Below are 23,802 nucleotides of genomic sequence, written 5' to 3' on the forward strand. Positions count from 1 at the left end.
GGTGGGGGGGGCCTCCTCCTTCTCCAGAAAGTGACGATGAAGTCGAAAGCTTAAAGCTGTTTAGAGGTGAGTCAAAAGGTTTAAGATCAGGAAAACACTCTAGACGAAGGCAAGAAAATGTGTGGAGACTCCAAGCTGGAAAAGAGAACTGGAAGAAATCTTGAACGCCTGAAATGTTACAGAAACCCGTCACCAGGTCTCTGCTTAGGATTCGTTTTCTCTTCGAGTGCTGTGTAGAAAGACATTGGGTGCTCTCTCTTCATTTCGGTGGAGACCTAGAGGGTTGGGAGGTTTGTTTTTTTTAAAAGAGATTCTTTGCTTTTTGTGGTATTTTCCTTCGGATCTCCCAATCAGAGGACAAGCAATACCATCTGGTGTCATTGCTGAGTCTTCCCAACTGCTCAGATAGAGAAGTGGCTGCTTCCTCCTCTGGCTCCTAAAGTAAATGTTTCAGCACTTCCAAGGTATACTAAAGGTCAGTTCACTTGTCTGCATTTTTTTTTTAACCTCTGACCTCTGTTGGCTGTATTCTACTAAACTCTTAGGATGAGAAAATAAAGGCATAGTTCTGCCCTCAAGAGAGAGAAGTAAAGCTACTTGAGAGAAACTGGAATTCCTAGGGTCTCCTCCCAACTGCTCTGAGGGGCAGAGAACAGATACCAGAGACGGAGATGAAGTCCCAATGAAATGGAATGCCTGGGGGAGGCCTGGCTGGATTTCTGCCTTTGGGTTCCCAGAGGGTTCCTCTCTACTCTTACATTAAATCCTCTTCTCCCTTCAACTAGTTAGTACAAGCAAGTTCCTGTTACTTGAGTCAAGCCTGCCTCACAAAGTTCACCAGAAGAGGTGTATCTATGCTGAATCCTGAAAAATGAGTAAAAGACACTTGGGTTGGTGTGGAGGAAAGAAGAGAAGTGTGTACAAAGGCCCATAGATAAGAGAGAACACAGCCTGTTCTGGAAACTTTATTTTATTTATTTCTAGAGAAGGGAAGGGAGGGAGAAATAGAGGGAGAGAAACATCAATGTGTGGTTTTCTCTTGTGCGCCCCCCACTGGGGACCTGACCCATAACCCAGGCGTGTGCCCTAGACTGGGAATCGGACCTGCGACCCTTTGATGCGCAAGCGGGCACTCAATCCATTGAGCCACACCAGCCAGGGATGTTCTGGAAACTTTAAGTAATGGAATGTAGCCAGAGCCCAGGTTGTTGGGGAGAGGAGGAGTAAGAACAGATGAGACTGGAGGGGGTCTGCTTCCGATAATGGTGGAGTAGCTAATTCAGAATGACCATGTCACAGACAACAGAAACTCTGTACAGGCTACAGCAAAACAATTAACTGAAGGCCCTGGCAAACAACCTAAGCAGGAAGAAACTAGAGAGGAGTTGCCACTGGAAAGCAAGGAGTGGCATGGGAGAGGTTCTCATTTTTCAGCGTTCCACGGGGGCCTGCCAGTTGATGAAGCTGTTGAGAAAGAAGGCAATTTAGTGATCTCATGTTCTTTGCCAATGATTTTGGTTCAGTTTGACAAGTTACAATTATTTATTGTACTGTTAATTTCAAGATTTTCTTCAAACTATAGGAATGCTTCCAAAATATTCAAAAATCAAAAGCACAAGACAGTGAGATTATGTTTTTTCTGATATCACACTGTGTATGAATGAGCTGATTTGGAAGCTCCAAAGAAAGGAAACGTTAATTTGTGCCTTAGCTAAACTGTTAGAATCATTTATGTTGAGGCTTGTTCTCCCTCTTGGGAACACACCTATGCTTTTCTTCCCTCTCAGGTTTGCAACTTCTAAACTCTAAGCGACCCCAGGAGACTTACAACCAGGGGAGCAATGGGCTACAGTAGCTCGTCCTGGGCTGAGCCCCTGACCCTGTCTCCAAGGCCCCCTTGCCTCTGACTTTGCATGAGCCAAAGCAGCCCCGCCTGGGCTCACTCCTGTTGCTGCTTCTGTTCTAAACCCTTCCTCGTTCCACTGTCCCCAGCTTTAATAAATGTACTTTCAAAAAAAAAAGGAAGTTGAAACAAAAACACTTAATAATACAAATCAATAATAATAATGTTATATATTTTTCTAACATGAATAAATATGCAGAAAAATTTAATTATTATACTCAATAACAATATATAAGTTGGCCACAAAAACTACAGGAAAATTGTGAAGAACACTTACTGATGTTAAAGTTGCTTTTAGCCCTGGCTGGTGTGGCTCAGTGGATTGAACACTGGCCTGTCAAATGAAAGATCACCAATTCGGATTTCCAGTCAGGGCACATGCCTGGGTTGCGGGCCAGGTCCCTGGTTGGGGGCTTGTGAGAGGCAACCAATCTCTCACACAGTGATGTTTCTCTCCCTCTCTGTCTACCTTCCTTCCCCTCTCTCTAAAAATAAATAAATAAAATCTTTTTTCTTAAAGTTGCTTTTAAATTTAGGTACTATCCCTTTGAAGTAATACTGAGTTCACACTAGAGTTAGCAAATTTATTCAACTTGAACAGGCACAGTTTCAAACCAATAAGCTTTTGCTGCAATGTTAAATCCATTTTTCCCAAAAGATGAAAACGTTTTGTTAATGCAATTGTATATAAAGGAAGATTAATTTTTGATAGTTGATTCAATTATAGGAAAACTTTTGGATTCGTACTCAATCCACTGAGCCATACCAACCAGGACAATTATAGGAAAACTTTTAAGCATATTTGGAACAACTTGGGTACGTGAACCTACTTGTTCAACTCTAAGTTTTATGAAATCTAATTGCAGATCAAGTATTTCCAATGAAAATTTAGCATCCAAGTTGAGGTGTGTTGTAAGTATAAAACATGCACTGGATTTCAAAGACTCAGTAAAACTTTAATGTAAATACCTCATTAATATGTTTTATACTGATTACATAGAGAAATGACAATATTTGTGCCCTGGCTGGTATGGCTCAGTGGATTGAGTGCCAACCTGCAAATCAAAGGGTCGCCTGTTCAATCCCCAGTCAGAGCACATGCCTGGGTTGCAGGCCAGGTCCCCAGTAGGGGGCATGAGAGGCAACCACACATTGATGTTTCTCTCCTTCTTTCTCCCTCCCTTCCCCTCTCTAAAAAAAATAAATAAATAAAATCTTTTAAAAGGTTGACAATGTTTGGATATGTTGGTTAAATACAATATATTTATAATATAAATTAACTTGTTTCTTTTTACTTTTTGAGATATGGGTACTGAAAAATTTTAATTTCATGTATGGTGCACATTACAGGGTGAGGCAAAAGTAGGCTTCCGGTTATGGATACACAAAACTGAATTTATTCTTGTATTATATTTATTAATTATTGTATTATTTTTCACATGAACAGCTGTAGAGCTGCTTTTGCCTGCCCTCTATGTTTCTATAGGATGGCATTTGACTTCAGATCCCACTTTAAGAAGGTTGAAAAAGGAGAGAAAAGCAAATCCAATATTAAAGGAAAGACATAATAGTAAAGCAGAATCAATGAAAGAGAAAACAGACAAATAATGCAGCAAATGAGCAAAGCCATAAGTGGGGTTTTTTTAAGATCAATAAAAATGAGAAACCTCTAGCTAAAAACAAAAGAGAGAGTGAGAGAGAGAGCGCAATTACTGACGTTACTGAAGAGACCGGCAGCTGATCAGGCAGGGCTTTATAAACCATTTAAAGGCGTTTGGACTTGCAGCACTGAAGACATTAAGCAGGGAAGTCATGCAATCAGATTTGAACTTTAGAAAGGCAATGCAGCAATGGAGAGCACAGGCAGAACACAGAGCAGTCGGGAGGCCATCGCAGTAAAGCAAGAACTGCACAGTAATGCACAATTGTGGACCTGTGTCTGCGGCAGCACGCCAGCTCTTCTTTCCCCCGGTCTTTCCTAAACATCCTTCTCCTCTTTAGAAAAGAAAGGAACGCCTCTCACTTGTCCCAAATCTGGTTATAGAGTGCCTTGCTCTGAGGCTTAAAAAGTATTGTGATGCCAAAGACAGAAACAAATTGAAATACCAGTAAAAATTAAGCCTTTAAACAATTTTATTGTTTACATTAAATACTAAAAATGGACTCTTTGTACTGTTACATAAAGTTTAATATTCAACACGTGTGGATTCATATAACTACCACCACAATCAAAACAAAGAACAGATATATCACCTCCAAACCTCCCTTGCATTCTCTATAGCCACAGCTATCCCCTGCCCCCTGCAACCACTGATCTCTTCTCTATCAGTACAGATTTATATTGTTGAGAATGTCGTACAATGGAAATCATTCAATATGCAATCTTCTGAGACTGGCTTCTTTCACTCTGCATGTGATTGCTATTCATCCAAGTCATTGCATGTATCAGGAATTCTTTCATTTCTTTTGCTGTGTAGTAACCCACTGTATGCATATACCATGGTTCGTTTATCCAATGGAATAGTATTCAGCCATGAAAAGGAAGGGATTATTGATACCTGTGACGATATCCAGGATTGGGATGGCTGGGTCACATGGCAGGTATATGTTTAGCTTTATAACAAATGGTCAAACTGGTTTTCAGAGTGGCTGTACCATTTCACATGTCCATTAGCAATGTATGAGAGTTCAGCTACTTTGCATCTTCACCAGCACGCGGCGTTGTCACCATTTTTAACTTTAACAGTTCGAATAGGTGTACCGTGCTTTCTCCATGGTTTTCATTTGCATTTCCCTAGTGGCTCTGATGTTGAATATCTTTCCATGTGCTTCTTTGCCAACCTTATATCTTCTTTGGAGAAGTGATGGTTTATGTCATTGCTCATGTTTTTCATTGGATGAAAAGCCAATGAAATGTATGTTTTCCTATTGTTGATTTTTGAGAGTTCTTTATACTGGACACCAGTCCTTTGACAGACCTAGAAGGTGCAAATATTGACATGGGATGTGCAAATATTCCCCCCAAACCTTTCATTCTCTTAACAGTATCAACGAAGCCTTCTTTAAAAAAAAAAGATTTTATTTATTTATTTTTAGAAAGAGGGGGAGGGATGGGGAAAGAGAGGGAGAGAAACATCAATGTGAGAGAGAAACATCAATGTGAGAGAGAAACCTCAATGGGTTGCCTCTCATACGTGCTCGAACTGGGGACCAAACCCACAACCTAGGTGTGTACACTAACTGGGAATTGAACTGGTGACCTTTGGCTTTGCAGGGCCATGCCTAAACAACTGAGCCACACCCAATTACCAGGACCCAGTGAATCCTTCTTTAATGAAGGCATCAAGGTCAAGGTTTATTACATTCCTTTAATTCCTGCAGATTTGTATTGGTGACAACGTTTGGCATTAAAAATCAGGTGTTTTGGCTTATGTTTGGATGTTTTGAATTCATATATTATAAAGTGGAGTAGAAGTAAGGACGATGTACATTTAACAACTCTTCCTTCCCCCAACAAAATATGCTTTGTCTCTGAGAAAATCCAGTAAGAGCAAAGCATGGGAAGCACTGGTAGATGTTAAGGAAAGTTGCACCTTATTTCATTCAGTGCACAAACTCAAGGAACTTGTCCTCTGTCACCTAACAGCTTTAGAACCCAGTGCCACAGGGATGTGTATTAACACACCTACTTGAGCCCGGATGGTATGGCTAAGTGGGTTGGACATCAGCCCCCAAAGCAAAAGGCTGCAGGTTCGATTCCAGGCCAGTGCACATGCCTTGACTGCAGGTCTGAGACAACTGATTGATGTTTCTCTTCCTCTTTTTCTCCCTCCTTTCTCCTCTCTCTGAGAATAAATAAAATCTTTTTTAAAAAACCTACTTGAATTTAACAATGATGTCAGACTCTCTGACAGAAAATGAATCTGATTTGACAGACTGGTTTGACTATGGGAACTGGCCTTGCCAATTAGGTTAAGTGGCAAATTTTTGCATAATTAAATGAGTTAAATCTGTAGCCCCAGATTTTTATTTTTTTAATGGATTTTATTTATAAATTTGCAGAGAGAAGTGAAGGAAGGGAGAAAAAGAGGAAAAGAAACACGGATGTACAAGAGAAACATAGTTTGGTTGCCTCCCGCATGCCCCCAACTGGGGACCTCCCCTACAACCCAGGCATGTACCCTGGCTGGGAATCAAACCAGTGACCTTTGGATTCACAGGCTGGCACTCAATCCACTGAGCCACACCAGCCAGGGCATGAGGAGTAGCTTCAATGTTCTCACACTCCCCCCACCCCCCAAAGGTAGTTATGTGAGGTGATAGAGGTGTTTGCTAACCTTTTTGTGGTAATCATTTTGCAATACATACAATATCAAATCATCGTGATATATACCGTAAGGTTACACAGTGTTATATGCCAATTATATCTCACACCAAGGAACAAAAACTATTGTTTATCCACAGATAAATGCAGTTGAAAAAGTACTAGCCCATCCGTCTCATAGAGCTATAATCCCAATAACATTTTTACTTTTTGTTGAACGATTTATATACATTTACAATGTATTTCTGTTTTGATTGACACCTAATAACAACTGTAGTGATAATCTGACCTGAAAGAAAAATTTAACAAGAGCCTTTTTGTCATAGGTAAAACAGATTTAAAATGTCAATACGTGTGCACATTTTTGTCTCAGAGAATCGTTGCAAAGTGATAAAAGTGATTAGAACGCGATAAAAGGCTCCCATGCATACATTACCTCAGAACACAGTGCTGGGGGGAAAGTGCAACGGAAATACAAATTCACGAACATGAAAGAATGACACAATTTCTGATGTAAATTAAAAACTCGTTCATGATTTTCATGGCAGGGGCTGACGACTCCTCCCCTTCCTGCATGTTTTTGCCTACAACTTTTAGGAGGTATCCAAGAAAAAAGTTTGAAGATCACTGGTTAATCCACTCTCTCAAAAACCGCGGGTATGTGATGGAGAGGAGGAGAGACAGCTAGAGGGAGTCTTACAGCAGGGGAAATTTTATTTGTTTTAAGACGGAAGATTTGACCATGTGTTTGGTGTCATGCCTGTTTCCCAGAAAAGAGCGGCACAAAGAAGCTGTGAGTGTACTCCAAATGAGGGGACCCTGGAACTGAAGCCAGGCCATACAGCTGACCCTTGAACAGCGTGGGTCTGAACTGTGGGGATCCACTTGTGTGTTTTCCTTCCTGGGAGTCTGCAGCTGCAGAGGGCCAGCTGTGTACATTGATCTAAGCCATTTTGCATAGGAGACTAGAGCATCTGTGGATTTTTGTATCCATGGGGGGTCCTGGAACCAATCCCCCCCCCCGCCCCCGCCCATGGATAATGAGGGACAAGTAAGTTTGGGGAAAGTCAAAAGTTATACGTGGATTTTTTGACTGCCCAGGGGTCGGTGTTCCTAACCCCTGAGTTGTTCAAGGGTCAGGATAGGCTAGGTTATGCTGCCCCACCCACTAAATCTGTTAACTTAACACATCTCAAGTTTATTTTTCTCCTTTAACACTTGCCCTAGTTGGGTTGGCAGGGGGGTTGCTCATCTTTGCCACTAAGAGAGCCTGGCCACCAGATGATGGTGGCCATAGTCAGGGCAGCTGGCAGAAAGAGATACTAAGATACTCACTAGCTTTTAAGCTGTTGGGAAGTTCACAAGTATTATTTCTGTGTGTTTCAAGTGGGTCAGAGAAGTGCCAATCCTACCAGGTGCCTGGAAAGGGCAAGATTTGGAAACTTCGATGAGCAGAGCCAATAGGTAAGTTTTACTGACTACTACCTGTCATTTCCAGTATTGGAAATAGCCACAAATTTGTATTATCTGGTACCTACTTTGAGACCTTGTAAGATAAGGGTAAAATATGAGACATTGTTCATTCATTTCAACAGATCAGAGCAAAATGGGCTCTGGTCTCTGCCAGTTATTGTCGTGTGGGCCTGGAAGTTCCTTCATCTCTTGGGGAATTTGGAGAGGATTTGACGCTCTTCCAGCTCCAACGTTGCTCCAACGTTTGCCGGTTGTAATGCGCTTAGGTAACGCTTTCAGCCAGCAGAGTGCAGTAAGGAGACAGCCGGACAAGCCTTCATGCGCTTTAATAGAGATTTTAAGTCTAGGGTCACTCGACTTTTAATGTTTGACTCATCTGGGGGAGTTTTTTAAAACTACCTGTGGCCCATCTCCTTCCCATACCCTCTGGGAGCGGAGCTCGAACAGTGGTATTTTTAAAGAGCTTCCCAGCTTGGTGCGCTGGGTGTTCTTTAATCCCTTACTGCTCGTTACGGGGCTGGATGGCACCTAGTGGACGCATTCTTTTAAAAAGAATCTGAAATCGAATCCTTTTTCTTCTCCCAAATGTTGTCGGGGATGCATTTTAATGGGGGGGGGCGGTCGGGGACATCAAGCTAGAGGAAATCTCTGGGGCCCCGGAAGATTCCTGACTGTTTGGGCTGAGCTGATCTCCCTGCGCAGGGGGCTGCGGGGAAGCCACCTCCGCATAGGGGGCGCCGCGCGACGGGCGGCGGGTCTTGCGAGTCAGCTTTCTGCAGGACGGCAGAAAGGAAAGAAGCGTGGACGGCTACGAGGAGAGGAAGAGGCAGCGAGAAGAGGGCAGAGGAAGAGCTAGGGAGGAGCCGGAGGAGACGTAGCTGCGGGCGGGCGGTCCCCGGTGTGGCCCTGCTTCCGGGCGGCGGCCCAGTCACCATGGCGGGCCTGGACAGCGGCCTGACCGTTCCCGTGTGGCTGGCGGAGGACGACCTGGGCTGCATCATCTGTCACGGGCTGCTCGCCTGGCCCGTCACGTTGCCCTGCGGCCACAGCTTCTGCCGAGCTTGCTTGAAGCGCATGTGGGGCCCGGGGCCCTCCTGGTCGTGCCCCACCTGCCGCGAGGGCAACGCGCAGCCGCTCCAGCTGCGCAAGAACACGCTGCTGCAGGACCTGGCGAGCAAGTACAGCCGGGCGGTGGGCGAGGCGGAGGGCGCCGCTGGCCTGACCCCGAGCCCCGCCCCCTGCCCCGCCCCCCAGCCCCCGGGCCGCGCTGCGCTGCAGTCGGTAGGGTGGAGACTCGGGCTGGCCCCACCTGTCCCCGCCCCCCGCACTGCCCCTCCCCCTCCGTGGCTCTTCCTCCTTCGTTCTTTCTACTCTTTTCTCCACCCAAAAGTAGAACCTGCCCTTTTGGAAAGTTCAGAAAAGTATGAAGAAGCAGGAAAAAAAAAAATTCAAATCTGAAATTCTATCAACCTCGTTGCTCTACTCCTTGGCATAGTTACACTTCATTCCAGTCTTTCCACTAAGAATTTTTTATTGTGGTAAAATATATATAACAAAATTTGCCATGTCAATCATTTTTAAGTGTATAATTTAGTGGCTTCAGTTATGTTTACAATGTTGTGCAATCACCGCCACTGTTTCCAGAACATTTTCATCACTCCAAACAGAATCTCTGTACCCGCTACGCGGTAACTTTCCATTCTCCCCCGCCTCCGGCGTCTGGTAACTTCTAATCTGCTCACTCCTCTACGAATTTGCCTCCTCTAGGTATTTCATATAAGTGGGATGGTACAACATCTGTCCGTTTGTGTCTAGCTTCTTTCACTTAACATGTTTTCAAGTTTCGTTCGCGTTGTACCCTGTGTCCAAACTTCATTCCTTTCTGTGGCTGAATAATATTCCTTTGTATGTATGTACCACATTTTCTAAAAATCCACTCATACATCCAGGGACATTTGGATGGCTTCCACCTTTTGTTACTGTGGGCGATATGGTAGTGAACATGGGCGAACAAGTATCCAAGTCCCTATTTTCATTTCTTTTGGGTGAACACCTAGGAGTGTATTTGCCGGGTCATAGTGTAATTCTATGTTTAACTTATTTAGGAATAGCCAAACTGTAATCCACAGCAGCTATACCATTTTATATTCCCACCAACGAAGTAGGAGGGGTCGATTTTCCCCAGCTTTCGCTCCTGGGACTTAGGGGGTTTGACTATAATCTTTCGCCCCATATATCTGCAAGTTCCGTTCAGCTTGCAGCCTTTGTGAGCCATGCCCACCGCCTTTCTGGCCTGAGCCCCGAGTCAGGCGAAACAAAGACGAACATCCTGTGCTATTCCTTCCGGCAGCCCCCAGCCAGCTTAGAACAGACATACATGATCATTTGTGAATAAGGTCTGCTCTGCTCCTTCCAGAGCCAGGACCACGGGGGGCCAAGGCTGGGAGTCTTGAATTCTGTCACTGAGTCAGGGAGGGAGTGGGGAAGGGCAAGGAAAAACACTGCAAGCTTTTCTACTGCCAGGTTGCTCTTTTGTTGATTCAGTGTTTTCCAGAGTTTTGACAAAGTTGGTTCTGGCAGTCTCTGCTTGTTTTCCAATGCTTGGGGTGGGGGGGCAGTGAGAGCTTGGAGCTGCCTACCCTATCCTTTTGTTGTTCTCTGGAGTCCTTTTTTGTTTGTTTGTTTTAGTCTTCACCCGAGGATATGCTTATTGATTAGAGAGAGAGAGGAAGGGAGAAACATCTATCGGTTGCCTCTCGTATACACTCTGACCAGGGATGGAACCCGAACCCTAGGCGTGTGCCCTGACTGAGGATCAAACCCGCAACCATCTGGTGCACGGAATGGTGCTCACGGGATGGTGCTCCAACCGACTAAACCACCCAGCCAGGGCTCTGTGCAGTCTTTTTAAACAGAGCTGAGGTTATGTTGTATAGCCAGGTTATGTCTTCTTTAAAAAAAAATGAATAAATAGACTTTATTTTTTAGAGCAGTTCTAGATTTACAGAAAATCGAGCAGATAGTACAGGAAGCCCTTCTATACCCTGCACAGTTTCCCCAATTATTAACACCTTGCATTACTGTGGTACGTTTGTTACAATTGATGAACCAATATTAATACATTGTTGTTAACTGAAATCCATAGTTTACATTAGGGTTCTCTCTTCCTGTTGCACAGTTCTGTGGCTTTCGACAAATGCTGGAGGTCATGTATCTACAATCTGAGTAGTCATACAGTCTTACGGCCCTGAAACCCCCCTATGCCCCTCCTATTTGCACCCCCAACCCTAACTCTGGCAACTGCTAATCTTTTTACTATCACTCTAGTTTTGCCTTTTCCAGAATGCCATGTAGTTGGAATCATACCACATCGAGCCTTTTCACACTGGCTTCTTTCACAAAGCAAAGTTAAGTTTTGCGGCGTAGCTCATTTCTTTTTATTGCTGAATAATATTTTATCCATTCACCTTTTGATGGACATATCGGTTGCTTCCATTTTTGTGCAATTATGAATAAAGCCTGTTCTCTACTTTGAATCATATATAGAGCATTATCCCTCCAGTTCTTAAAACTCTGTTGATATGGTTTATAGTGACTGAATATACTTTGCATTGGCTTCAACATTAAAATGATTGCCTTTGGAGGGTAGGACATTTCTTCTTTTTCATTTTCTGCATTTTCTTAATTTGCCACAATAAGTGTGCATTTCTCTTATGGACAGAAGAAGCAATGCAGTTATTTTTAAAAGTTTTTAATTTGCTCAGGTGCCTGGATAAGGGGTCCACTCCAGAGTTCCAGCTGCTTGAATATTTAGGAGAAGGGCCTGGAGATTTCAGAGCAAACAGTGTTTCCATCACTTTAGAGTCTCCAAGATCTTTCACTGTGAACAGTTAGGCAGATCCCTTTCCATATGGAGGAGAAGGAGCATGGTCACTTTCACTTTTTAAAGGAGTGGGTGGACACAGGATAAGTCAGAGGCAAGAGAGAAAAGATTAAACCTGAGCCAATGCCTTCCACTGCACCACTCACTTTATCAGCTGCCACCTACCCTGCCAAATCTCCAGGCTCATACCCACTTCTTCTCTGACTTCCCCTGTTCATAGTGACCCCTGGGCTTCACTTCACACTTCCATCCCACCGCCTGGGTCCTGATAGATGGACTCTGGTTTCCTATTATGGCCACTGGACGACCATTAAGGGAAATGGGCATGCAAAAGGTCTGGGGAGCCTCCCTCCTTGTCCTCTGAATATTTTTGTCACTTTCTTGCTTGTTCTGTTATCAGTCTTTTCCCTCTGTCTAGAGCTGATTCCTGGGTCCAGCTCTGTGTTCTGCTTTGCTCTTTTAAAGGTGGCGGCACTGAAGAACGTCACAGACGTAGGTGAGGAGTTGGCAAAGCTGGCGGAACAGCTTGTAGACATTGTCAGGATTCTTCAAAGTCAGACAGAGCTGCCAGAATCTGGACCAGACAATAAACTGAACATCTCGGGCACGGTAGGCTCAGATGGGAGAGGAAAGGTTGTTGGAGGGTGGGGTGGGGGCTGGGCAGGGCTAGGGACAGCTTCCAACTGGAGCAACGTGAATATGTTTGCAGTGGAAGGACTCACCAAGTCTCAATCTTTTACCACTCTCTTTACTGCTCAACAGGATGGCTGGAAGTTTGGAATGCTTGAGGTGAGGTAGGAAAGCTTCACGTGGGCCAGACTCCACCTAACCAGCTCTCAGATCTCCTGTTTCCCCTATGTAAACCCTGCAGACAGGCTAGTCCTCGTCGTCACTGACCCTGCGGCCTTTGGCACAGCTGGACCCCACCTTCATTCTCGAAGCTTTCTTTTCCCTCAGCTTCTGCGACACGCATCTTCCAGCCTTCCCCTGTTTCTCTCTGGCTGTCCCTTTTCCGTCTGTTTTGCAGGCTCACCCTCCCCTGCTTAGCAGTGAAATGCTGGGATTCCTCAAGGCTAAGCTGTGGGGCCCTCTCTCCTCCCCACACCATGGCTTTACTTAACGCAAACAGAGCTTCCTGGCCACTGCTCTGAGCTCCCTCCAGTCTGGTGTCTTCCTGCTCATATTTCCCCCTTGGCATCTCAAAGGCCCATCACTTTGGCATGCTCCAAACCGTTCTTTCTCTGGACTTCCCCACCTTCCTGGCACAAGCCAGAAATCTGGGAATCATGTTGCGTCCTCCCTCACCTGCTGAAACATCCCTCCTTTGACACTTCTCTAATGCAAGTTTATGGCCGTTCTCGCCTGAATCACTGTAGGAGCCTCCTAATTGCTCCACTCTCCTCCCTCTAGTCTGCTGTCCTCGTGGTCATCAGACTGACCCTCTTAAACACAAATCTGATCCTGTAACTCATCTGCTTAACATGCTCCAATGACATCTGTGTAGGATTAAGAACCACACCCTCCCCCCACATACACACACAGAATCAGCGAGTCTGTCTTTTCATTTTACCTAGCTCTACCTGGCTCTTTAACTTCTGGCCACACTGGCCCACATCACTCCCTCCGGGGTGTTGTCACACACTTTCCCACTACAGAGCACACTCTTGGGAATGTTCTTCTTTCCCCCTGTCACTCAGTAATGCCTGCTCACCCTTCAGGGCCCACCTAGATCACCACTTTCTTGGAGAATCCTTCACTGATTTCCTTGAACGAGTCAAATCCCTGTATTAGGAACTCTCATGATTTCATGTACCTTACATGGATAGCAGCTGTCACAGCTGCAACTTGGTAATAATCAGTGCCACAATTCATTAGCGTCTGTCCTGCCTCTTCTGCGCAGGACTGTAAGCTGCATGAGAGTGGAGACCTTGATGGCTTTTGTTCTTTGGTTCCCCAGCCTAGCACAGCGCTAGACGCTTCCCACTGAACGAGCAAGCACGTGTGGGATGCACGCAATGTGCCGGGTGGGAGGTCAGTCCGAGAGTCTGCCTTTCAGACCTGGTCTTGCCACTCGCCAGTGTTATGACCTTAGACAAGTCATTTCATCTTTCTGAGTCTCAGGTTCCTATCTGTAAAACGGGAATAATGAGGCCAATTAGTTTGATGTGGGGGTTAAATGGGATTATGTATAAGAAAGTGCTTTAGCCATGTGAAATGTAGAACAATAAAATTAACTATGGCAATTTTTAGTTGAACTTGATGAACTTTAGCTTCTTTTGCAAAATGGAGACAATAAACCTACCTTGGAAGGTCGTTATGCAAATTAGAAGTGAGCAGTGGAAGGTAGGCAGTAACTGGTGCCTATTACTATTATGATTGGTGGAAGAAAGGGGAAATGGCCTATAGGAAGTTGGGCAGGAAAGTCTGGGGCTGTAGGTGGGAACGAGCAGATGGGAGGCTGTGTTGGGGACCAAGAGGACCTGAGGTTAAAGAAAATCAGTGAGCACGTGCCGGGGGCCCCAGAGAGCGGGGCCTCTGCAGATAACAGGCTTACGTTGGCTCTGGAGAAGCTGTATGATGTAACGACAGCAGTCCAGGGAAGATTAGTCTAGCCTATGTAGCTTGTTTCAGTGACTTGCCTATCTGTGTTAGTTATTTTGTAAGGCTGCTATTAAATGGGCCTAAAAAATTTTAACGTTTTTCAGCATTACCTAAGAAATTAATATTTATGCCCTGGCTGGTGTAGCTCAATGGATGGAGCACCAGCCTGTGAAACAAACGGTCGCTGGTTTGATTCCCAGTCGGGGCACATGCCCAGGTTGCAGGCCAGGTCCCCAGTAGGGGGCGTGAGAGACAACCACACATTGATGTTTCTCTCCCTCTCTTTCTCCCTCCCTTCCTCTAAAAATAAATAAATAAAATCTTTAAAAAAAGAAATTAATATTTATTATACAAAGTACTAGAAAATACATAGCAATTGAAAGAAAATAAGTGAAAACCACCCATAACCCCACTGCTCTTTAATATTTTTGCTGCACTGTGTGTTATTCCAGATTGTTTTCAAAGCATGTATTTTGAGGGCCTGATTATGTGTGTGTTTCAGATTTATTTATTTATTTATAGAGAGAGGGGAAAGGAGAGAGAAAAAGAAGGAGAGAAACACTGATCAGTTGCTTCCTGTATGTGCCCCAACTGGGGAGCAGGCCTGCAACCCCGACATTTACCCTGACCAGGAATCGAACCAGCAACCTTTCGGTTTACAGGATAATGCCCAGCCCACTGAGCCACACCAGTCAGGGCCTAATTATGTTTTTGAAAACTTGTTAGGATACAAGTGGAAAATTATAAAATGCTTCCAGAACTGAAATGTACTATTTGATATATTCCTGAGGAGACTTTCATTATTTTCTTAAAAAAAATGTTTCATCAACAGGTGGACCATTCCTTGGCTTCTCCAAAGCTAGTGACTTCCAACACACCTGAGAAAAAAATGAGAGACATTCTGCATGACCTAGAAGATATCCGGGGAAAATTACAGGAAAACTGCCTGGGTAAAGAGCGCCTCGAAGAACAAAGGCAGGGTGAGTTGATTTTATCTGGAGGGGAGGATTAAATACCCAAGTTGGGGGGGAAGTCCCAGTGTTCCATGGCTTTGTTTTTGGGGGACATGATCCCAGAGCTCAGTGGCATTGTCACCGTGGTGTTGTAAATAAGGAAGGAACAGGCCGAGGTATTTCGTGGCTGGCTATGTTTTGGGGAGTGACTGGAGGTGTAATATAACGCAGGCCCTCGAAGCGATAGAAATTCATTTTCTTCTAGGACCTATAAATAAATCTAGAATCGGCTCACTTACCACTCATCCGTGTTACCTATCGGAGGAGATTCAGAAATAGGATACTTTTTATTTTTAACTAGTAAAGGTATTAACAAACATGCAACTTTGTCAGTAGTTCTTGACTGATTCTGTTAAAATGTACTCTCTGGAGAGTTTGTTAATACTAAACAGTAACAGTGTAGACAAGAACCTTTCTGTCCTGACTCTGTAGGTCCTCTGTCGCTCCCCTGGTCGCTAGAGAGAAGCAACGAACGCCCGTCCCGTGGACATCAGCTCTGGTCCCCCTCGGCTCTGCCCCCTGCTCTGGCCACCGCCAGCTTTATACACTTTAGACACATATCTCTTACAGCTTTTTTTTTTTTTTTTAATTTAAATGATCTTGCTCTGCTTAACAAGTCATTCCTTATTTAAGTGGAGAAACATGGTTCCTTGGAAAAATTTTCTTTGGGAAACCAAATAAGCATGGTTTATTAGTTGTTACAGAAATGATCTGAGAAATAAATGCCCTCTTGGCTCCTGTGTACTCCTGAATTTAGGTTCCTTAGTGATTTTATTTATTCCTATAAATTTTAAATTAATTTTAAAATTCAATGTATAGATTTGAACTTAAATTTTTTAAATTAAATTTTAAATTGAAAAATCAGAACAATATAAAAGGACATACAACAAAAGTCTTTCCCACTCTTGTCCAATTCCAGCTATGCCCCTTGTCAGTTAAACATATTTATCAGTTTCTCGAATGTCCATTCAGAATTTATTTATACAAATACAAGCAAATCCAAATTTATACTCTTAGCTCTCTGAATCTTTTTTCACACAGAAGGTAGCATACTGTATATATTGTTCTGCATTTTGCTTTTCTTCTTTACTTACTATAGCTTGATGCATATATGAATCAGGACCTTAAGCATTTTCTCTTTCACATAGCTGCATGGTATTCCAGCTTATGGACATGCCAACATTTGTTTTCCCGATCCTCTGCCGATGGCTGCATGATTGCTGCTGATTGCTTATAATTGCAAACAATGTTGATGTTCAAAACTATACATACATCATTTTATATGGGTGCAGATAAAGTGCCAGGAAGGGTTGCAGAATCATAGGGTAAATTCATTTGTAATTTGATATCTGTTGTCAAATTGCCCTCTTGTTGGGTTGCATCTACGCTCTCACAGGAGAAATGTGTATCCCCAGAGATGCCAACTGAATGGGTTGTCAAACCTTTGTGATTGGTTTTTTTTTTTTTTTGCCAATCCGATGGGTTAAAAAAAGTAATATATGAGTGTACCATACTTTTAATGTGTATTTTTCCACAAATTGTGTTTATATCTTGTGTTGTATCTTTTAAAACTTGACTTTTGGGGACTTTTTATAAATTTGCAAGATTATTAACCTTTTGTCTGTGATACGGATTGCCAGTTTTGTTCCTCAGTCTGTCATTTCCCTCTTCATTCTGCTTGGCATGGACTTTAGACGACCATGTAGACACTTCTCTATTTTTTTAAGTAGTAAATTTTACCAATCTTTTCTCCTATGGGTTTTAGATTTTAAATTTTCGTTAGAAAACTTTACCACCCCAAGTTTAGAAGGGAATTTTCCTGTGTGTATCTGTCATCCTACTTTATATCTTACATTTAAATCTTTGGTTTCACATTCTACCCTTAAATCTTTGGCCCACGTGAAATGTATCCTGGCATGTGTCCTACTGAATTGTAAAGCGTGTTTACATAACTCCACTTTAAAGACACCCCTTTTATCCTGCTTTTATATTTAATGATGTTGGCCTGATTGAAAGTTGCATCTTATTTAATAGGAGAAACATGATTTCTTGGGAAAAAATTATCGATTTCTAAATTATTTAAGTGTGCATTTATTTTTTTTTAAGTTTTAATTGTGGTAACACACACATAACATAAGACCCACCACCTTAACCGTTTCTAAGTATATGGTTCAGTGGTGTTAAGTACATCCATACTGCTGTGCGACCACGCTCCAGGTCTTTCCAATTTTGCAAAAATGAAACTCTGTATTGTTTAAACAGTAACTCCCCATCCCCCAGCCCCTAGCAACCACCATTCCACGTTCAGCTTCTGTGAATGTGATTGCTCTACATGCCAGATACGAGTGGGATCATGCAGTTACTGTCTTTTCGTGACTGGCTTGTTTCACTTAGTATAATGTTCTCAAGGGTCACCCGAGTTGTAGGCTGTGTCAGAGTTCCCTTCTTCCTTCAGGCTGACATTCACTGTGTGTGCCTGCTACCCTTTGTTTATCCACTTAACCCACAGTGGGCAGTGGGCTGCTTCCGCCTCTCAGCTGTTGTGAATAAGGCTGCTACGGACATGGGTGTGCAGGTGTCTCTTCAAGATCCTGCCTCCTGTTCTTTTGAATATGTGCCCGGAAGTGGAATCGCGGGATCATATGGCAGCTCTGTTTTTAATTTGTTGAGGAATTAAGTATACTTCAGTATTTTTTTTTAAATTCAACTTATAACATGTAAGTATGCCTGAGCAAGTACAGTATACTTCTTTCTTTGTGATTGTGTTGTTTCGATTATTTGGGCCAGCCCAGCACATTTTTAAAACAAAGAATCTGGATATATTCCTATTTCCTGAAACATCATTCCCTGAAATTTTCACCAGATTGTTTTTAGAACAATAGATTAGCTGTTCTTCGAGTCTCTGCTTTAACAGCTGCCAAGCAATTTGACGGCCTCGTCACAATGGTTTCCTTTGACCTGGTGCAAGCTCACCATGAGCTGCCGTGGAAATCACATTCTATGCAGAACGCATCAGCCTAAACAGACTACGGCTATAGGGACCTGTTCCTGGCAGTGTCGTTTCACACTCCCAAGGGGTCCTGGCTACTACTTTTTAAAAAAGAAAAAGCCTGTAGCCTATTCTCTTCTTTTAATCGAAAAATGAGATTTTTTAGATTCTAGTATACAGAAATTTCTCACTAATTAAATTTATATAATAAACATTTCTGTAAAATCAACTGCTTACTGAAGCATCAATTTTTTTCTTTTACAAAACCTATCATAGCAGTGGGTAAACAACTGAGGTTATATCCAGAGAAATTAATATGTCGTAAAACTTCAACTCTTTAATGGTTACCAGTGTTTTAATAGTTATTCAACATTTATGAGTGTACATCATCTATCATTTTTTTTTAAGACTTTGTTTCTTTATTTTTAGAGTAGGAAGGGAGGGAGAGAGGGAAACATCAATGTGTGGTTGCCTTTTGTGCGCCCCCTACTGGGGACCTGGCCCACAACCCAGGCATGTGCCCTGACTGGGAAGTGAACTGGTGACTCTTTGGTTTGCAGGCCAGTGTTCAATCCCCTGAGCTACACCAGCCAGGGCCTCTATCATTTTTTTTCAAAGTATCTTCAAGAACCAGTTAAGTGTAGCTTATTTTCCCCCATCATTGGGGGGGGGGAAATGGTGATGACTAGCTAAAAACATTTTTTAACACTGCGATTAACAATAAGTAAAAATCCTCTCAATATAAGAACAGTGGTGCCCACCTGAATTTTGATCACGGCTTCTTGAAGGATAGCTCTCGGGCTCCCATCGCCTCACGGCCCACACCCGAGACAGGCTCCTGTGTCTCTTCACAGTCTGACTCTTAGGTGCACTTTAAGCTGCTCTTACTTCAAACTACAAATGGGGGAATATTTCACCTTCACAGTCCCCACTCCAACATTTCCTTTACTTTCTCCTCTTCTACCTAGAACATGGGCACTGGAAGCACACAGGAGCTTTAAGTTAGCAGTTAAACTTTAGTACTTTGGGAGGGAAGTAGAAGGTGTCGGTGAGCTAACTCTCACACCAACTCACGTTTCCTGGTTTTTATAACAGTTTAAAGCATTGACACGGGGTTCGTGGAATCCTGGGTGTCAGGGTACTGTGATCCCCTGGAACTGGAACTGTATTCGTTCATTTATCTGATAAATATACATCAAACACTTCCTATGTACCTGGCGCTAGGCTTGGTTCTCAGAACATAGAGATGAACAAGGAGTCAGCAACGAGTTTAGAGCTTAGTGAGGAAGGAGTGGGGAAGTGCACAGTGAGAGCGTGGGGCTGACACACCTGCGCTGGCTGCCCTGCCTGGACCCGTCCTGACACCAAAACGTGCCACTGCTGAGGAGGGCAAGCCATGTGTCCTGCTCATGATGTTTGCATACCTTCTACTTGCCTTTTTAAAATAGCTTTTTTAAAAAATTTAATCTTTACTGTATTTTTTTCCCATTGCTTTTTTTTTTTAATGGGACTTCCCCCTCCCGATTTTTTTTGATTCCCTAGTTAAAAATCTGGAAAGTCCATCTTCCTCCTCATGCCCACTGACTGACCAGAGCCGCCCTGCATCCTGGCTTGTTCAGTGTAAGTACGTGGTCTGCTTCAAACCTGGGTTGGGCCTGCCAGGGAGAGGAGCTGCGAGAGCATGCGGTGTCCATTTCCCTGCTGCTGGGCCTGCCCGCCCCCGACTAGGTCCCTCCATGTGGGGAGCTGATTACAAAGATAGAGGGGTTAAAGTCTCCCAAATGCCAGGCTAAGCCAGATGCGTGAGCTCCCCGAGCCCAGGCAACCTGTGGGCATCCATGCTGGGGTCACCACATACAGCCAGCTGCCCATTTCCCAACTCGATTAGTTCTGGCCCCTGTCCCAGTCTGGAGTAGTCACTGAGGGCTTGGATCCTGGAGCCAGACCGCTTGGGTTGACTCCCAGCCGCCGCGCTCACTAGCTGTGTGATCTTGGACAAGTTGTGCAAACCTCCCAGAGCCCCGGCTCTGTCATCTGGAAGGTGGACATACTAGTACTTACGTCCCTCGTGGGATTGTCGTGAGGGTTAAATGTGTGCCTAGAGTAGCGATACTTCCGAAGCGTTAGCATTTATTTACTCAATAGGAAGCAGTGTAAAATATACAAAAATGAATAAGCCATGCTCCTTTGTCAGGAAGCTTATGTACAGCTAGAGAGAGGTAAACAGCCATGGTGATACGTCCCCGAACTACAGGTAGAAAATGACGTAGTAGAAAACAGGTAAAACACTAGAGGTGCTGAGAAAAGCAAGAGGTCACTTTTTGCTGGGTGGATTCAGAGAGGGCTTCCCGAAAGAAGAGTAACGGTAAGTGGAGATTAAAGAGCAAGAGGGTATTGTTAGTAGACAACATCAGGGGTACTGACAGGGAATAGCAAGTTGACACACCAAATTAATGCCAGCATGAGTAAAACTGTATCACAGCCAAAGATGCAAAGCTGGTTTTTGGTATTGGAGGACCTTTTAGCGTGGACAATCAGAGATGGCTGGTCATGCTCTTATTTTTTCTTCAGGGTCCATCAGTCCAACCTTCGACCTGAGGAGCCTCTCCTGTAGCCTGGAGGTGTCCGAGGATTGCCGGAAGGTGACGGTGTCTCACTTCCCACAGCCTTATTCCTGGAGCCGTGACAGGTTTACGACCTGCCAGGTCTTCTGTTCCCAAGCCTTCTCTTCCGGGCAGCACTACTGGGAAGTGGACACTCAGCACTGCAGCCACTGGGCGGTGGGCGTGGCTTCCTGGAAGATGAGTCGAGACCAGACCCTGGGGAGGACGGGGGACTCCTCGTGTCTAGAGTGGAAGGGAACGAGCCAGCTCTCTGTGTGGCACATGGTCAAGGAAACCATCCTCGCGTCAGAAAAACCTAAGGTGGTGGGCATCTATCTGGACCTTGACCAGGGGAAGCTTGCCTTCTATTCGGTGGCTGATCAGGAGAAGCTTCTGTGGGAGTGCCCCGTCTCTGCCTCCTCGTCCCTGCACCCTGCCTTCTGGCTGTATGGTTTACATCCCGGAAACTCTCTGACAATAAGGCCAGTAAGGGTATGAAGGTTAAATAAGCACGGTGGTTTCCTGTCCTCTCTCTGTGCCTTCAAGCAGGGTAGCAACTCGACCAGAATCCCACTCCTGATGTTAAGGGGTGTGCAGTAAAGGGTTAATGCTGCAGGTTTGGGATGTTCAGACTCTGCACATTAGAGAAAGGAAGGGCCCTTGATCGGCTCCTGGGAGGCAATCCTGCCTGGTAAGAGTGTCTGTTTACCTGGGGGCCTTAGGCCAGGAGGTATCACTAGCTTGGCCTCCGGAGAGGCTGGAGACCAAGACCAGCCACCTGGTTGGCGAGGCCTGTCTGCCTGACTGCCTTCCTCCACTAAAAGCCCTGGATGCCAGGACCTGGGTGAGTTTCCGAGGTTGACTGACCGTACTCCTCACACGTTGTCACACACTGTTGCTGGGAGAATTAGCACTGTTCCTCTCACTCCACTGGGAGAGGGTTTTGGTGTCTCCTGGCTCCTGCCCTATGTGCCTTTTCTTTTTTTACTGCCGACTTTCACTGTAATAAACTGTAACCAAGTGTATAGAGCTTGCTGAGTTCTGGCGAATCACTGGACCTGAGAGTGGTTTTAGAGCCCCCCGAACACAAGGGGCGTGTCGTGGATCTCTGCGTAATAACGTTTGCACAAACACAGTGACTTCAACAACATGCATTTACTGTCTCAGCTTCAGTGAGTCAGGGGTCAGGGCACAACCTAGCTGAGGCCTCTGCTTCAGAGTCTCACAAGCTGCAATCGGTGTGTGAGCTGGGGCCCCGGTGTCATCTGGGGCTCGAATGGGGGCGGATCTGCCTCCAGACTCCCGGGGTGGTTGGCAACATTCACTTTCTCACGGGGCTTCCGTTTCTGTGGAGCATTGGTTTGATATGATTTTAAATCCATTTGTTGATGACTTAAGTGAGGTTGTCTTAATCCTGTGTATGGCAAAGAAAAAATGTTTTTAGAAAGTTGTTTTGATGTATAAGAATAAAGTCAGTTTGTCAGGATGCCATGGTTTCATCTGTGGTTGTTGATAAGCACTCAGTAGCTCGGCTGCTCAGAGGCCCTGCTGGGGGCTTATTGATAAGAACAAGTGGAGCAGCAACTATGGCAACAGGACACTTAGACTGGGAACACCGGTGCTCGGCCCGTTGGTGCTATTGGCGGGCTTGCTGAAGAAGACGGCTGGCCTTGTGGGATTGGCTGTGTGTCAGAGTCTGCACCAGAGGCTAAGAATATTGCACACAAGGATTCTGGAGCAAATCCCTAAAAATGCAGCATATAGGACGTCTACAGAACAGATTACAAGTGAGAAGCTGGGTATGGTTATAGCAGAACGGGATGTTAAAAAATCAGAAAACCAACTTCAGGGGGGCCGAACAGGAGAGGTGTTCTTCAGGCTGAAAATGGACTAAGTCTGGTGGGAAAATTGACACAGCGAGAGAGCCATGGGAGCCTTTAGTGGGAGAGCCTCCTGCCAGCGATGGAAGTGGCCAATATAATCATCATCAAATGACTTGTGTGTTGATGGGAAACTATGTAATTAAAAGTTCTATTATATAAAAAAATGTTTCCATATTATTGACATCTTATAATCAAGAAAACTGATGCAGAACATACTTAGGAGAATTGTTTAAACTGATGATTATGGTAATAGGCACTCGCGAATTAGTTTTTGTTAAAGCATTCATTTAAATTATTTCAAGATGATATTTTTTTAAATAGAGGTTCTGGGAAGATTTGAGAGTTAATTAGAAAAATTCCTATATATTGCAATGGTCACTGTTTGAAGTGAGTTATAAGAATAAAAAACATTAAATTAGAATTCATTGTACAGTTCAGAAAATTGATTTTGTATTTGAAAGGAAGATTTCTTATTTACAGTTGTAGTTGAAAAAACTTTTTTTTTTTGCCTCATTTAAGGAACTTAGCTTTCTGGCTCTTAACCAAACTACATCAGGGTAGAGAGAGAATTTCTGTAAAAGAAGAGATACTAGGAGTTCCTTAAGTTTATCTGGCATATGGATAGGATTATATGCAAAATGTCTTAGTTGTACGGTAATAAATTCCAAGTGGAATCACTAAGTAATTTTACTAAGTCTCCAATTCTGAGTGTAGCTGAGAATCAAACAGAAGATAAAGCTGTTCAAGGAGAGAAGCAATGGACAAGTTTAAGGTTAAACCAAGATAAAAGTGCATTTCAGATGTCCTCACCTTTTCTTCCTAGCCCGCATCACTGCCACGTCCTGAGTGAAACCTGACGTTTCTTACGTGAGCGATGGCACCGCTGGGGCTTGTGTGGCTGCGTGTGCTTTGCAGTCTCTGTGGCAAAGCAGATTCCTTAAGAATTTTCAGAGCGGGAAAAAGATTCTATTTTTATTTTTTCCCATATATTTCTCCCCTTATAGAGCTGTAAATTAAATGCTAAATAAATATTATCTTTAAAAAAAAGACGATCAATACTGAGAGTTTGCAGGGAATATCTGAGAGTGTCGGTCTGGGCAAGGCAACACTTTGCTGGCCTAAATTAACGT

General features: G+C 44.0%; 1 protein-coding gene, 1 long non-coding RNA gene and 1 pseudogene across 2 annotated transcripts; all 3 read left to right on the plus strand.

Annotated features, from left to right (window-relative positions):
* On the plus strand, positions 1 to 7,909 carry LOC128779216 (uncharacterized). The gene is made up of 4 exons (XR_008425133.2): positions 1 to 475; positions 6,999 to 7,278; positions 7,615 to 7,691; positions 7,823 to 7,909. It is a non-coding gene; the product is annotated as an uncharacterized lncRNA (long non-coding RNA).
* A 422-nt stretch (positions 7,910 to 8,331) lies between these two features.
* On the plus strand, positions 8,332 to 22,308 carry RNF135 (ring finger protein 135). Its single transcript, XM_053911171.2, has 5 exons — positions 8,332 to 8,981; positions 12,049 to 12,192; positions 15,017 to 15,164; positions 19,729 to 19,806; positions 20,758 to 22,308. Exons 1-5 carry the CDS (start codon positions 8,634 to 8,636, stop codon positions 21,285 to 21,287), a joined length of 1,248 nt encoding a protein of 415 aa, XP_053767146.1. The 5' UTR covers positions 8,332 to 8,633; the 3' UTR covers positions 21,288 to 22,308.
* Positions 22,066 to 23,241, plus strand: LOC112308679 (NADH dehydrogenase [ubiquinone] 1 alpha subcomplex subunit 5 pseudogene; annotated as a pseudogene).
* The last annotated feature ends 561 nt before the right edge of the window (positions 23,242 to 23,802 follow it).

The sequence above is a fragment of the Desmodus rotundus genome, chromosome 9, assembly GCF_022682495.2.
Source record: "Desmodus rotundus isolate HL8 chromosome 9, HLdesRot8A.1, whole genome shotgun sequence".
In the NCBI taxonomy this organism is placed as follows: Eukaryota; Metazoa; Chordata; class Mammalia; order Chiroptera; family Phyllostomidae; genus Desmodus; species Desmodus rotundus.

Excerpts from the sequence above, each read along its gene's own strand:
- RNF135 (XM_053911171.2), top strand. The coding sequence starts at position 8,634 with ATGGCGGGCCTGGACAGCGGCCTGACCGTTCCCGTGTGGCTGGCGGAG. Across the intron at positions 15,165-19,728 it reads CCTCGAAGAACAAAGGCAGG|TTAAAAATCTGGAAAGTCCA; the intron begins GTGAGTTGATTT and ends TTGATTCCCTAG. Across the intron at positions 19,807-20,757 it reads TGCATCCTGGCTTGTTCAGT|GGTCCATCAGTCCAACCTTC; the intron begins GTAAGTACGTGG and ends TTTTTTCTTCAG.